This window comes from Vigna angularis, chromosome 5 (assembly GCF_016808095.1).
Source record: "Vigna angularis cultivar LongXiaoDou No.4 chromosome 5, ASM1680809v1, whole genome shotgun sequence".
In the NCBI taxonomy this organism is placed as follows: domain Eukaryota; kingdom Viridiplantae; phylum Streptophyta; class Magnoliopsida; order Fabales; family Fabaceae; genus Vigna; species Vigna angularis.
The window spans coordinates 22,411,211-22,426,966 of NC_068974.1; the positions used below are offsets into that span (position 1 = coordinate 22,411,211).

Below are 15,756 nucleotides of genomic sequence, written 5' to 3' on the forward strand. Positions count from 1 at the left end.
GTTTTTCGATGTTCATAAATTTGTCATCAAGTGCCTCTGGAGCAGGCTTTGGAGGAAGATGATGTTTCTTCTTAGAAAATCTTGTAGGGTATGTGTGTGCCTTGCTTATGCTTGTGTACTCTTAGTCATGTTTAAGTTGCTTGCCCCTGTTTATTTGAGTTGGAATGATGCTCTTTCCTCTCTGTGTGAACAGAAGATGGCACCTAGGCTTCCTCCTCCTCTCCCTCAGGCTGAGCCGTCTGAATCCAACCAAATGTTAGAGGTTGTGCTTCAGGCGATGCAACAGCAGAATGCTGCATTGGTTCAGCAAAACACCATAGCCTTGCAGAATCTGGAAGCTGCAAGAGTGTCGGCGGACAGTCAGAGGCAATTCTTGGATATGATGGCTGGTGGTAGGACCGTTACAGGCGTGTCTTCATCTGTGGGTCCAGTCCCAGAATGGAGCTTGGATAGCTTTCTACAACACCATCTAGCCAGGTTTGATGGGAAGTGTAGCCCGGATAAAGCTGATCATTGGTTCCAGGACATGGACAGAATCTACCATGCCAAGAGGTGTCCAGATGAGAACAAACTATCGTATACTGAGTACCTGTTATCTGGGGAAGCAAGCCACTGGTGGAGCAGCATGAAAATGATCCTGGAAGGGAGTGGAGCTCCTATTACTTGGGATTTGTTCAAGGAGAAGTTCTACACTGAGTATAGGGAAATATGCCCGTGGTAGAGTATGCAGACAGGTTCAAGCACTTACTCTGATTCTACACCATGACTATGGATGAAGAGTGGCAGTGCAGGAAGTTTGAGAATGGTCTAAGGGGATACATCAAGCTGTTAGTGAAAGGATTGCAAATTAAGGAGTTCCCTACCTTGGTGGAGATGGCTCGTGTGATGGAGAAGACCAAGAAGGAAGCTGAAGGGTAGTAGAGTCAACCTGTTAGAAGTGGGGGACCATCTAGGTCCCGTGGTGGATTTAGTTTTAGGAGGGCTCCTTACCCTAAACCACCATCCTCTTCTGGGTCTAAGGGTTCATCCTCCCAACCCTCGATGCATTCAGGGCAGTCTAGCCACTCAGGAGGGTTGCGGTACTATAATTTTGGAGGGCCACATCTACAGTCTGTTTTCCCTCATATGAGTTGTTACCGGAGGTGTAACATCTGCCATGGTGAGGGCCACTTTGCTAGAGATTGTCCTACAGTCAGGAGGACTAGACCACAGACACATCGTGCTGGGAGATCTGTTTAGAGGGGTGGTGCCAGACCTCAGGCAACTGGACGAGTTTATGCTTTGACTAGAGTAGAGGCAATTAACTTAAGTAACCTCATCGTCAGCTGCTGTTTGTTGTTTGGTATGCCTTGTTTGGTGTTGTTTGATTCGGGGGCGACACATTCATTTGTGTCTGAGGCTTGCGTGGAGAGATTGGGTTTGGTAGTCAAGGAGCTTCAGTGTGATCTGGTGGTTTCTACACTAGCATCTAGGTTGGTCAGGATGTCTACAGTATGTTCTAGAGGTCCTATTGAGGTTGAAGGGCGTAGGTTCAGAGTGAACCTTATCTGCTTACCTCTACAAGGGCTAGAGGTAATCTTGGGAATGGATTGGCTGTCTGCCAATCACATCCTTATCGATTGTGGTAACAAGGATTTGATATTTCCTAGCAAAGGTGAAGATATGTCCTTGTCGATAGGTGTTTTTAGACAAGACATAATGGAAGGCGCTAGTTGTTTCTTGGTCATGTCGCATATGGAAGCAACTTAGGAGTCAGATCATTCATCTCACGAGAATCAGAGTGTAGACCTTTTAGTCGTGAACGACTTCATGGATGTTTTTCCTGAAGAAGTTCTTGGTTTACCTCCTCCGCAAGAAGTGGAGTTCTCCATTGATCCGGTCTCAAGAGCAAGGCCAATATCTATAGCCCCTTATCGGATGGCTCCAATTGAGTTGGTTGAGTTGAAGAAGCAGATTGAAGAGTTGTTAGAGAAACAGTTTATCCAGCCCAGTGCTTCGCCGTGGGGTGCGCTAGTGTTGCTAGTAAATAAGAAGGATGGTAGCTCAAGGTTGTGCGTTGACTATCGGCAACTGAATAAATACACGATTAAGAATAAGTATCCATTGCCGAGGATAGATGATTTGATGGATCAATTGTACGAAGGTACGATGTTCTCTAAGATTGATTTGAGGTCGGGCTATCATTAGATGATGTGCAGAAGACGACGTTCAGGTCTAGATATGGCCACTATGAGTATGTAGTTATGCCTTTTGGTGTGACTAATGCTCCAGCCATTTTCATGGACTATATGAATCGAATTTTCAGACCGTTCTTAGACAGGTTCGTTGTTGTCTTTATAGTTGACATACTTGTCTATTCTAAGACTCAGGAAAAGCATGAAGGTCACCTTAGGGCAGTGCTTGGAGTACTGAGAGAGAGAAAATTGTATGCCAAGCTATTTAAGTGTTAGTTTTGGATGGAAGAGGTTCCTTTTCCGGGGCACGTGATTTCAGCCGGAGGAATTTTTGTTGATCCCGCTAAGGTGCAAGCAGTACTTCAGTGGAAGAGACCTAAGACTATGACTGAAGTCAGAAGTTTTTGTGGGTTTGGCGGGCTACTATCACCGTTTTATTGAGAGTTTTGCTCAGATTGTGGCGTCGTTGACGCGGCTGACTAGGAAGGATCAACCTTTTCTTTAGACAGACCGTTGTAAGACTAGCTTTCAAAAGCTAAAGAAAAGGTTGACTAGTGCACCAGTTTTGGTTATCCCTGACACAGGTAAACATTTTGAGGTTTTCTGTGATGTCTCTCATCAGAGATTAGGGTGTGTGCTGATGCAGGAGAAGAAGATAGTGGCATATGCTTCAAGACAACTCAAAGCTCATGAGAAGAATTACCCCACTCATGACTTAGAGTTGGCAGCGGTTGTCTTTGCTTTGAAGATTTGGAGGAACTACCTGTATGGCGGGCAGTTCCAGGTATTCAATGATCATAAGAGCTTGAAGTACCTCTGTGATTTGAAGGAGCTTAATGTGAGGCAAAGAAGATGGATGGAGTTTCTTAAAGATTTTGATTTTGATCTCCTCTATTACCCTAGGAAAGCTAATATGGTGGCAGATGCATTGAGTAGGAAGTCAGTGCATGTTTCCGCGTTGATGGTCAGAGAGTTAGAGCTGGTGGAAAGCTTCAGAGATTTGAGATTGCAGGTGGAATTTGAAGCTGATAGTAATAGATGCAGTAATTTGGTGGTGTCCAATGACTTGTTGAGGAGTGTCAAAGAAGAGCAGTTGAAAGATGTTGAGCTCCGAAAGTCATCTGGTTTGATTGGGACTGAGCAAGGTAAGGATTTTACCTTGGGGGCTGATGGAATTTTGAGGTTTAGAGGCAGGGTCTATGTCCCTAGCTATTCAGAGTTTAAGAGGTTAATCCTTGAGGAAGGTCATAAAAGCCGTTTTAGCATGCATCCTGGCATGGCTAAAATGTATCAAGACCTCAAGGAGTCTTTCTCGTGGTCTAGTATGAAGAGAGATGTAGCTCAGTTTGTTGCCTCTTGTCTAACCTGTCAGAAGGCTACGATAGAGCATCAGAGACTTGGAGGTTTGTTGCAGCAGTTGGAAATTCTTGAGTGGAAATGAGATAGCATAGCCATGGACTTTGTTACCCATTTACCACGCACGGTTAAGGGTCATGATGCGATCTGGGTGATTGTGGATAGGTTGACCAAGAGTGCTCACTTCTTAGCGATTAATTTGATGATATCAATGTCGAAGTTGGCGCAGTTGTAGATCAATGAGATTGTGAGACTGCATGGAGTACTTTCTAGCATCGTATCAGATAGAGATCCGTAGTTCATGTCTCGCTTTTGGCAAACACTTCAGAGTGAGATGGGCAGTAGGCTACAGATGAGTTCGGCGTATCATCCCTAGATTAATGGGCAATCAGAAAGGAAGATCCAATCGCTTGAGGACTTGCTGAGGACATGTGTTTTGGATCACTTGGGAGTCTGGGATGACGTGTTGTCGTTGGTGGAGTTCACCTTCAACAACAACTATCAAGCCAGATATGGCATGGTGCCATTTAAAGCCATGTATGGAAGACGCTGCAGAACACCTTTGTGTTGGTTTCAAGAGAGAGAATGTGTTAACAGGGCCAAAGTTAATACAACAGAAGTCCTACGCTGATCAGAGACGTAGACCCTTGGAGTTTGAAGTTGGGGATCATGTATTCCTCCGAGTGACTCCTAATACTAGTGTGGGAAGAGCCATTCGGGCTAGGAAGTTGTCTCCTAGGTACCTTGGTCCTTATCCGATCATAAGACGTATAGGATCGGTTGCCTATGAGATAGTCATGCCACCCCAACTTGCAAACCTTCATCCAGTAGTCCATGTCTCACAGCTTAGGAAGTATGTGCCTGATCCGTCTCATGTACTAGAAGCTGAAAATATTCAAGTTAGAGAAGATCTGTCTGTGGAGGTACAACCTATCAGGATTGTTGAGATCCAGAATAAGCAACTTAGAGGCAACACCATCAATCTAGTCAAAGTTGTCTGGGATAGTAGGACTGGTGACTCTACTTGGGAGTTAAAGGGAGTCATGAGGGAGTCCTATCCTCACTTATTCTCTGGTAAGTCTAATTTTCGAGGTCGAAAATTTTTTATGTGTGGGAGAATGTGAGAACCTGAAAATTTGGATTTTAAGGAGTGAATTAAAATATATTAGACTAATAGAGCCAGATTTCTATTTCAGTATAAAAATATATTTTGGACAAACTTGGCTCATTAGTCTAATTTCATTCTCTCTCCAGAACCAAGTTCTTCCTTTTTCTCTGCCTTCTCTCTACCACAACTTTGTCTTCTCTCTTCCATTTTTCCTCTCTAAGCCACTGGATTTCTGATCAGGTGGCGCCAAAACGTCTGCAACATAGTGGGCTTCAAAACTAACCGATTCATTTCGGGTTCTAAGCTGGTAAGTCCCTCCATGCAACCTCTTCTTTGTCCTTGAACTAGCACATGCAATCTCTGTTAGTTGCATGTGTCTTGTGCTTTCATCTTCTTCAATTTTTCCACTACATTCTAGCTCTAAGAGTTGTTTCTGTCACCAATGTGGTGTTCTGTAGGGTTTTGTTGAGTTCTCACAACTCAAGGTTCGGTTAAAGGGTTCTTGTGAGTTGTTCAGTCAAGTTACTCTAAGATAAGGGGAGCTAGGATACATTTTTATATTGATTGCGTGTGATATATGCTGAGTTTTGTACTGTTGGTATTGTGTTTTGACTTGGAAAGATTTAGTTGCATGTGTTGAACTTTGGGATAGTGGAACTAGAGTGTGATGTTTGTATATTATTTGGATGTATTTAATTGTTGTAATGACTATGTTGAAGTGCTTGTGGTGAGAGACCTGTTGTATCAGTAAATAAGTAGGGAACTTGGTGTTCTATTAGGGTTTTAGGTCACTTTAAGAGGAAGTGAGGTGGTGATTTTAGGCATTGGAGGTATTGAGTGCAATTGGGCAGTTTGGGTAGCTCAGATAGGTTAATTGTGACTTGCTAGGAGCATTAAACTGGTCGAAAATAGGTTCAAAATAGTAGAATTGGATTTTGATCCCTAAGTTGTTGATTTTGGTGTTCTATAGTAGAAATTGAGTCTTAACCACTTAAAAATTGTAGTATGAACGTTTATAATCATCTAGGCAAGTTTAATTAAGCTTAATACACAAATTGGGTGTGTTAGAAGTTGATAAAAGGACCTAGAATTGTTTAAGGTTGTGTGAGTTGCATTATTCTTCAAAACTTGCGTTCTACAGATTATGCAGTCCCGCCATGCGAATTGTCTCGCATAGTGAGTCCCTGTAGAGAGTGCTCACTGTCTGGGTCATTCGCTGTGCGAGCTGGTGCGCTATGCGAATAACTAGAGAGTGTTGCTCTTTGTCTGGAGATTCGCATAACGAATCTAATCGCTGTGCAATGGGGGTTGGTCTGGAACAACTACTATTTTAATTTCTTTGGTAGGGATAGTCTCTGTCTAGGCTCTTGCATAGCGACCTGGGTGCGCTATGCGAGAGATTGGAAGTCTGGTGCATGCTGCGAGTTAATTCTCTATGAGAATTAAGGGGTGTGCTGTGCGAGATCCTCCTGTCTCGCCTTGCGAATAGGGTGCGTTGTGCGAATCCTCTAAGTCCATAGTTCTTTTTTGCTCTTGTTTTGGTTGAATTAAGTGTGTGGAATGTTTGGAATGCATAGTATGATGGTGGTATTGTGATTATATTGAAAGTATGTGAGTGTATGAGACATGTTTGGTGATTGAAAGTATGTGGTTTTAAAAGTATGGTTGATGGACGTAATTCCATGGATCTCAAAAGAGCTTACATGGTGGTGCCTTATGTTATTGGACGTAATTCCATGGATCTCAAAGGAGGTTACATGGTGGTGGCCTATATCATTGGACGTAATTCCATGATTTTCAAGGAGAAGATTCATGGTGGTGTCCTTAGTGTTTAGAATGATTTGCATGGTAGCTCAATCTTGGGGGTTTTCCTGACGCTCCAATGGTCTTTCATTCTCAAGTAGAGAGGATTGGTCCATGTGGTGAGGAGTAGCAGGAGGTCCTAGTCTTGGGTGCTTCCAGTATGGCCCAAGGTGAGTGATAATGGACTAATCTTGTGAGTGTGGTAGGGTGAAACCCATTGGCAATGGCTTTGCAAAGCAGTAGAGGCCACCACGAGTGCATGACCCATCATAGCTCGACAATCATTCTAAGTCCAAACGAGTCAAGTTTAAAGTGCAACAAGTCATGTTTGTGTAGTGTAGTGTATTTGTCCTTACTTGCAAGTTGTCTATGACTGTTATAACATGATTTTTGTATATCTAGCTCACCCTTGCTTCTGTTGTTGTGTTTTGCTTGAGTATGCTTTTCTTTTGCAATGATCATCCACTTGGATGTGAGTAGAGGTGGATGAGGTGCCTTTGGAGCAGACTTTGGAGGAAGATGATGTTGATGCTTAGTCTAGTTAGGACTCTTAGTTGTTCCTTATCATTTTGAAATACTCTACTGTGTTTAAGTTTTAAATTATGGCACATTTTGGGATGACTGTAACTTTAATACTTTACTAAAAGTCTACTTCTAAGTGTTATCTTATATTAAAATGTGGACTTATTATATTATATGCTTCTATATAATCTGGGATGTTACAGTATCTATATAATAATGGAAAGATTACCCCTTTGATATCTATATATTTAGGTTATTATTTAATTTAGTCATTATATTTTAATTAAATTCTAACAAACAAAACATACATATAACTAAAAGTGCATTGTATCTCTATATACAAAAGATAAATTTTATTTTCTTAATTACACATTAATAAAATATTACACTTCAAACTTTTGTTTGATTTATATATATATATATATATATATATATATATATATATATATATATATATATATATATATATATATTTTAATAATTCACGATAATATACTTAGCATTTTTATAATATAATATAACGATAGTTTTGTGAAATAGATAATTATGATACAATTACATTAATAGTTATATTTAAGGTACGCCTTTTTCAAATAATTAAGGGATATTATTTTATTTAATTATTAAAGAGAGAATGCAATTGAATACATACATGATAAATTTAATTTCTTTTAGATAAGTTAAATTATATACTACAATATATATATATATATATATATATATATATATATATATATATATATATATATATATATATATATATATATATATATATATATATATTGTGTATCATATGGACCGGTCGGTCCGAAAGCAATCCTGAGACTTAGATAATCACCGGTGTTTCTTGCATCTCTTACTCTCGACAGCATTGGAGGGCGGTCGTTCGCGTGGAAACTCACCTTACGCGATGTGTAACTTGACCGTTCTTCCACTCTGGGGAGTAATGCTGGTTTACCGTACGGGCGGCAGATCAAGACCGATCGAGCGGTACATCAGGTCGTTAAGACAAAGATTAAGATAAATTAGAATTAGAGTTATTGGACTGGAATTGGGTCGTGATTAACTTTTCACTAATCCCAAGCCTATATAATAGGAGTGGAAGATTTTTATTTATACTTTTTTATCTATAATTAACTCTTCATATTTGTAGAATTAATTATATATTTCATAAATGAAAACTTATTTTATTCGAAGAGAAAATTGATATCAAAACCAATAATAATATTTCTTAATAGGTAAAATCTCAATATTTTACACGGACAACATTGTATTAATCTGATCATAGTTTTATACATAAATATATACCTAATAATTTTTATTTTAATATATATAGTTTTAATTTTAAGATAATATTTTTATTTCAAGGTATAGTTAAGAATAAAATATATACACAATTATTTTTATTTATTAGAGAAGTACCTTTTTTTATTTTCTAATCATAGTAATAAATATAAGGTTTAATCATTCACTAAGTCCCTATTTTCGCGTGGAATCTCAATTTAGTCCCTTTATTTCTGGAAATCTCAATTGGGTCCCAAATTTATGAAAATTGCAACAATTGGATCCTTTCCGTTAAACTGTCTCCAACGGCGTTAGTGTGTGTTTGACGTGGCACGCTGTAGTCAGTTTCTTAACTGACGTGGCTGACTGAAGCAGGGACAGTGAAGCACGTGGATAATAACAATTTTTTAAATAAAAAGAAAATGAATGTTTTAAATCAAAATGGGGATTCAGATTTTGAATCGATCGAATTAGGGTTCGAGTGTGGCAGCCGATTGCATCCAAGCCAAAGGCACCGATTGCATCACATGCATCAACCACCCTCTCAAAACGGGATGCACTAACAACACCTGCGGGGTTCAACCATTCAACCCCTTCGCCGGCTTCTACGTTAGTGGCGATGTCGGACAAGACACCCTCTCCTCCGAGCACTCCACAACCCGTGTAAGAGCACCCTCCAACTTACACGTCCCGACCTACATCTCTTCCTGCGTCTACCCGGATAAGTTTGGGGTCGAGGGCTTTCTCCTGGGCCTGGCTCGCGGCAAAATGGCATCAAGTAATAGCAGTTCTTCTACCCCAGTGGTGGCATCTTCATATCTGACAACTTCTATTTTCAAATTTGGATCCTCTCCTGTCCCATCAACAAGCTTACCTCTATCATCTTCTGGTTTAAAGCTGCTGGAAACTAAAAGAAGTCAGGATGCAGGAGCTGGTAGTCTTAGTTGCACTGCCTTTGGTAGCTCATCTGCAGGGATTGGTAATTTTGGCTTCATCTCTTCGGCAACTAAAACTGTAAATAGCCTCTCGAGATCTATTGTTGGTGCTAGTTCGATCAATTTTGGTTTAAAATCTCAGGCCCTAGAAGTACTCAGAAACAATCCCAATCCCTAATTAGATCAATTCAAAATCTGAATCCCAATATTTATTTTCTTTTTTACTTAAAAAATTGTTATTATCCACGTGCTTCACTGTGCCCCTGCTTCAGTCAGCCACGTCAGCTAAGAAACTGACTACAGCGTGCCACGTCAGACACACACTAACGCCGTTGGAGACAGTTTAACGGAAAGGATCCAATTGTTGCAATTTTCATAAATTTGGGACCTAATTGAGATTTCCAGAAACAAAGGGACTAAATTGAGATTCCACGCGAAAATAGGGACTTAGTGAATGATTAAACCTAAATATAATTGAGATCTATTGTTGGTGCTAGTTTGATCAATTTTGGTTTAAAATCTCAGGCCCTAGAAGTACTCAGAAACAATCCCAATCCCTAATTAGATCAATTCAAAATCTAAATCCCAATATTTATTTTCTTTTTTACTTAAAAAATTGTTATTATCCACGTGCTTCACTGTGCCCCTGCTTCAGTCAGCCACGTCAGCTAAGAAACTGACTACAGCGTGCCACGTCAGACACACACTAACGCCGTTGGAGACAGTTTAACGGAAAGGATCTAATTGTTGCAATTTTCATAAATTTGGGACCTAATTGAGATTTCCAGAAACAAAGGGACTAAATTGAGATTCCACGCGAAAATAGGGACTTAGTGAATGATTAAACCTAAATATAATGGTACTCTATTAATTTTGTTAAAATAAAATATACAGGATTCATATAATTTTTTCTGTTATAATTATTTTTATGTTTGAACCACATAAATCAATAAAAAAAACTAAATTTATTTCTGCATAACTAATTAAATTTTACAAAATTAAAAATAAAATACGTAATTAATCTATATGATCCCATTGTTAAAAAAAATTAGATCTTCTAAAACATTTAATATAGAAGGAAATATATCCTTGATTAAAATGATAAAACAATGAGTAGTGAATTTATTTTACACTTCAATTTATAAAATGTTGTCACATTAAATTAACACGTATGTACGAGACACATACAATGGACAAAAGAATGTTACAATATAAAAAAATTATTTTTCAACACATACTTGAAAATAAGACATTCAACAATCAATGTAAGAAGATATGAAAGTAGGACATTCAAAAATTTATGAATGTAAACCAAATTTTGTTATTACATACAAGGAAGAATTGCAAAATTCCTATCTCCTCATTGTTTTTAAATTCATCCTGTGAAATAAGTCATAAGTAATCCAATTAATAGGCCAAAAGGAAAAATTAACATGCTCTTTGAAATATACCATACCCAAATGAAGAATCACATCAAATAAATTAAAAAGATGAATATTACCAAAAAAATAAGACATGTTTAATAGATCACAAAGTATTGAATTATTCATGGTGCTAAAAGTCAAACCTGGCATATTACGCAAGGATCAGTTTCATGTTCCTCTGAAGTTACTCCCTCCAAGTTATTAGGTAAGAAATAATTTTTTGTCTTCACCACTCTTGCAATAATTTCGTTTGGCAAACCCATGCTTACGTTACCAATCCTTTGAAAATACTCAACAAGCTCCTATTGTCCAATTTTAAAGAGTTAGCAAATTAAAAGTTTTTATAATCACTTAGTTTTTACTATCCTAGACCTCATAAAACATTCATAAACCATAATATACACAATATATTTGCCTCATATGACATGTTGTCCAAGTCTAACTCACTATGATCTTCACCAAATAAAGTAATATCCTGAACAAGAAAAGATGTGTGAAAACAAGGCTAGAATTTTCTTTATATCAAATCCAACAAAAATAAAGAGAACAAGATATTACAATTTCATGAAAGGCCACAGAAGAAACATTTATCCGATGTCCAAGAGGTGGAGGTTGGTGAATATGTGTACTCATGAATGGTGCATTTTGTAAGGGTATTAAAAAACTTCTTAGAGGATTTGTTAGAATTCCAAATGATGGAGCAATTACTAGAGCATCAAAGTTCATTGAGTCACTCTGACCTCCTGCACGAGGTGTGTTTTATAATAAAAGGGATAGTACTGTAGATGGTCTGACCAGATAGGTGTAATGGGTTGACAATGTTGATTACCAAAATAATTTCCTAGAATCAAACCGTTAGAGTCATGTGTCATCATATATCCCTCAACACAATAGCATGGGAACAAGGGATTGCTAATGTAAGTGTGCCTTACATTGTGGGGAGAAATTGCTAAGTTAGAACCCGAAGCATTAAAATGTGGATTCAAAGATTCAACCAAGCTAGATGAAACTGGAACATTTATGTTAAGATTAGGTTTGTGTCCATCGTATTCATAAGCATCTAGAATGTAATGAGAATATAGATTAGTTGTTCTCACGGACACTGTCACCTCCACGGACATATTTGATGATGTCATTTAATCCTATTATACCAAATATTTTGAATAAAATTAGTTACCTTGAAAATAATAATTAAAAATTTAAAATTATAAGAGAAATTAACCATTTGAAAGAACAGGATGACAAATGAGAACTAGATATTCACGTACATAAAAGTACTAAGTGCTTGTGAATATTAGGATAAACCATTTTTTGGATAATAAAAGAAGATTATATAAAATTGTTGATCAAAAATTCAAAGTAAAAACAAAAATTTAAGCTAAAAATTGTCATCTCACCCATACGAAACCTAAAAGTGCAAAAAGAAAACTACAAAATTTGTAAGTAAACAATAATAATCCGTTGATGGAAAATTGAAAATTAAAAGAAATAAGACTAAACTTTTGAGCCAAGATCGTCTATCTAATAAATTAAAACTTGAAATAAAAATAATAGAGACTTACTTCGTGATCATTTGTAAAGCTAACATGAATATGAACTATTTATTAAAAGAAAATATTATTATTAAAGATAAATTCAATTCTAAATATCTACTATATTTGATATTGGTGGCATTAGGATTTACCACATAATTGAAAAAAAGGAGATATAAAGATTATTCTCCATGAAATAAAAGTTATATGTATTTATAACTTTAAGAGTAAAAGCAAAGAAAAATATAACCGTGTATCTATATAATAATGGAACGATTACCCCTTTGATATCTATATATTTGGGTTATTATTTAATTTAGTCATTATATTTTAATTAAATTCCAACAAACAAAACATACATATAACTAAAAGTGCACTCATCGTGCACACTTTTCTTCAAATTTATAAGTCATGGCCGAATACAACTAGAAGACCAAACTGTCGATAAAAACTAACACTGGCTGAACACAATTCAGGACCGAACGAAGTTGAACATTGGCGAAACTTAGTAATACTGAACGGTCACTAACACTGGTCGAACACAAGTTGAAGACCGAACGATGTAAAACTCAAACTGAACGGCAAAAGGCAATCAGGGCTCAGACCGAAAGGTAGAAGGAGGTGAAGAACTGGAACCGATCGGTTGAAGAATAAATATTCTAAATTATTCCAAGTCTCGCAAATAATCGATTATCACTTATAATAATCGATTATCACTGGCAGTTGTAATGCATCTCTCCAGTTTCAATTGTAAGGCGGAATACTATGGTGAGACCGAACACTAGAATAACCGAATTACCAGAGCTAAACCAAACACTTGTAACTTAGGCTGAAAACTTAAGAACTTAGACCGAATACTTCGGTATGACCGATCACTAAAGTACAACTTAATGGTCATTAACAGGTAAGGCCCATAGGAGGCCGAACGTAGTTAAGACCGAACATCAATACTAACCGAATAATGTTAAGATCGAACGCTAGTACAAAATCGAACGTTAGTGCGAAATCAAGTACTAATAAAGTCGAATGCTAATATAGAACCGAGCACTACTAAGACCGAAAGCTAATTCGAAACCGAGCAATACTAAGACCGAACACTAATACGAAACCGAAAACTACTAAACCAAACACTAATTCAAAATTGAGCAATACTAAGACCGAACACTAATACAAAATCGAACGCTACTAAACTGAACTTTAATTCGAAGCCGAGTAATACTAAGACCAAACACTAATACAAAACCGAACGCTACTAAACCAAACGCTAATTTGAAACCGAGCAATACTAAGACTGAACACTAATACAAAACCGAATGGTCATGAACTGGGAAGGCTTTAAAGAGACTGAACACAGTTAATGACCGAGTACCTGAACCTGGTCGAGTGGTCAACAGCGAACGCTCAACTTTCTGCATAATTCTGCAGAATAAAGAACACCCTAGAATTTACCAATATACACATATTGAAGATTATCTAAACCTTACTAACATCACTTTAAAGAATTCCAAACCAGAATTCACTCCAAATTCTGCATAATCACAACTCAAATAACCACAACAATTATCATCCCACACAAACAATGTCGAGCACTCAAACATTCAATTTCACACACATGCAAAACCATCAAACAACATTTTCATACATTATCAACCAATCAATTAAATTAACTAGCTTTCCTTACCTCTTAACCGAACGGAAATCTTCTAGCCTTCTAGAAATTTGCTCACACCTCTAGAAAATCTTAAGAACACCTATAGCTCACTGATTTTTTAGGAGAGACCAACCAAAGGACCAAGAATGAAGTTAAAATTGAGAAGAGAAACCGATCGAGGAAACGAAATTTACCAACTCTATACACGAAACCGATCGGTGAAATAAAAAGTTCTTGACTCTCAGATTGCTTAGGCACATTCTGATTGTTAAACAGATGAAGTGGGATTTGAAAGAATCTAGAGAAAAGGAGAAGAGAAAAGAGTAGAAGAATTTGGAGAGATATAATTGTAATCAGAGAATGAGACGAAACTTTTGAAATTTTTCATTTATATATCACTCTTATTTTAATCTAAACTCTTCAGTCTCTTCCATTGCTTCCACCTGTATGTTCCTAACTTCTTGAATCCTCTTTGTTCTTACAATATGAATGTTGTATATTCTATTTTAACAAAATGAATAGAGTACGGTTATATTCATTACTATGATTATAAAAAAAAAAGTACTTCTCTAATGAATAAAAAAATTTGCATACATATATTTTATTATGAACTATACTTGAAATAAAAATATTATCTTAAAATTAAAATTTATATATTAAAATAAAAAGTACTATATATATATATATATATATTTATATATAAAAGTAAGATCATATTAATACAATCTTGTCCGTATTGAGATTTTTCCTATTAAAAAATATTATTATTGATTTTGGTATCAATTTTCTCTGACAATAAAATAAGATTTCATTTATGAAACATATAATTAATTCTACAAATGAAGAGTTAATTATAGATAAAAAAAGTATAAATAAAAATCTTCCACTCCCATATTATATATATATATATATATATATATATATATATATATATATATATATATATATATATATATATATATATATATATATATTGTAGTATATAATTTACTATATCTAAAAGAAATTAAATTTATCATATTCAAATACATTGCTTCTTTAATAATTAAACAAAATAATATCCCATAATTATTTTAAAAAGGCGTACCTTAAATATAATTATTAATGCAACTGTATGATAATTATCTATTTCACAAAATTATCGTTATATTATATTATTAAAATGCTAAGTATATCATCGTTAGTTATCTAAAAAATATATGTACAAATCAAATAAAAGTTTGAATTGTAATATTTTATCAATGCATAATTAAGAAAATAAAATTTATCTTTTGTATATAGAGATACAGTGCACTTTTAGTTATATGTATGTTTTGTTTGTTAGGATTTAATTAATATATAATGACTAAATTAAATAATAACCCAAATATATAGATATCAAAGGGTAATCTTTCCATTATTATATGGATACACGGTTATACTTTTTCAAATATATTTCTTTGCTTTTACTATTAAAGTTATAAATACACAGCTTTTATTTTATGGAGAATAATCTTTATATCTTCTTTTTTCAATTATATGGTAAATCCTAATGCCATCAATATCAAATATAGTAGATATTTATAATTGAATTTTAAAAATTGAATTTATCTTTAACAATAATATTTTCTTTTAATAAATAGTTCATATTCATGTTAGATTTACAAATGACACACTATTAATATTCCTTTTTGCTTTCTTACTCATCCTCTCTTATACTACTTTTTTAGTTTCTTATATTCATAAGTTGTTTCTTTAAAAAGAGAAACCTCTTTTAGAAACCTACGCAAATTGTGACTTGATCACGAAGTAAGTCTCTATTATTTTTATTTTATGTTTTAATTTATTAGTGAGACGATCTTGGCTCCAAAGTTTAGTCTTATTTCTTTTAATTTTCGGTTTTCCATCAACAAATTATTGTTGTTTGCTTACAAATTTAAAAGTTTTCTTTTTGTACTTTTAGGTTACGTGTGAATGCGATGATAGTT

General features: G+C 35.8%; 1 protein-coding gene across 1 annotated transcript; it reads left to right on the forward strand.

Annotated features, from left to right (window-relative positions):
• Positions 1-762: 762 nt before the first annotated feature.
• On the forward strand, positions 763-1,749 carry LOC108339289 (uncharacterized). The gene is made up of 2 exons (XM_017576427.1): positions 763-914; positions 1,254-1,749. Exons 1-2 carry the CDS (start codon positions 763-765, stop codon positions 1,747-1,749), a joined length of 648 nt encoding a protein of 215 aa, XP_017431916.1.
• Positions 1,750-15,756: the final 14,007 nt, after the last annotated feature.

Excerpts from the sequence above, each read along its gene's own strand:
- LOC108339289 (XM_017576427.1), top strand. The coding sequence starts at position 763 with ATGACTATGGATGAAGAGTGGCAGTGCAGGAAGTTTGAGAATGGTCTA. Across the intron at positions 915-1,253 it reads ACCAAGAAGGAAGCTGAAGG|ACCTCAGGCAACTGGACGAG; the intron begins GTAGTAGAGTCA and ends GGGTGGTGCCAG.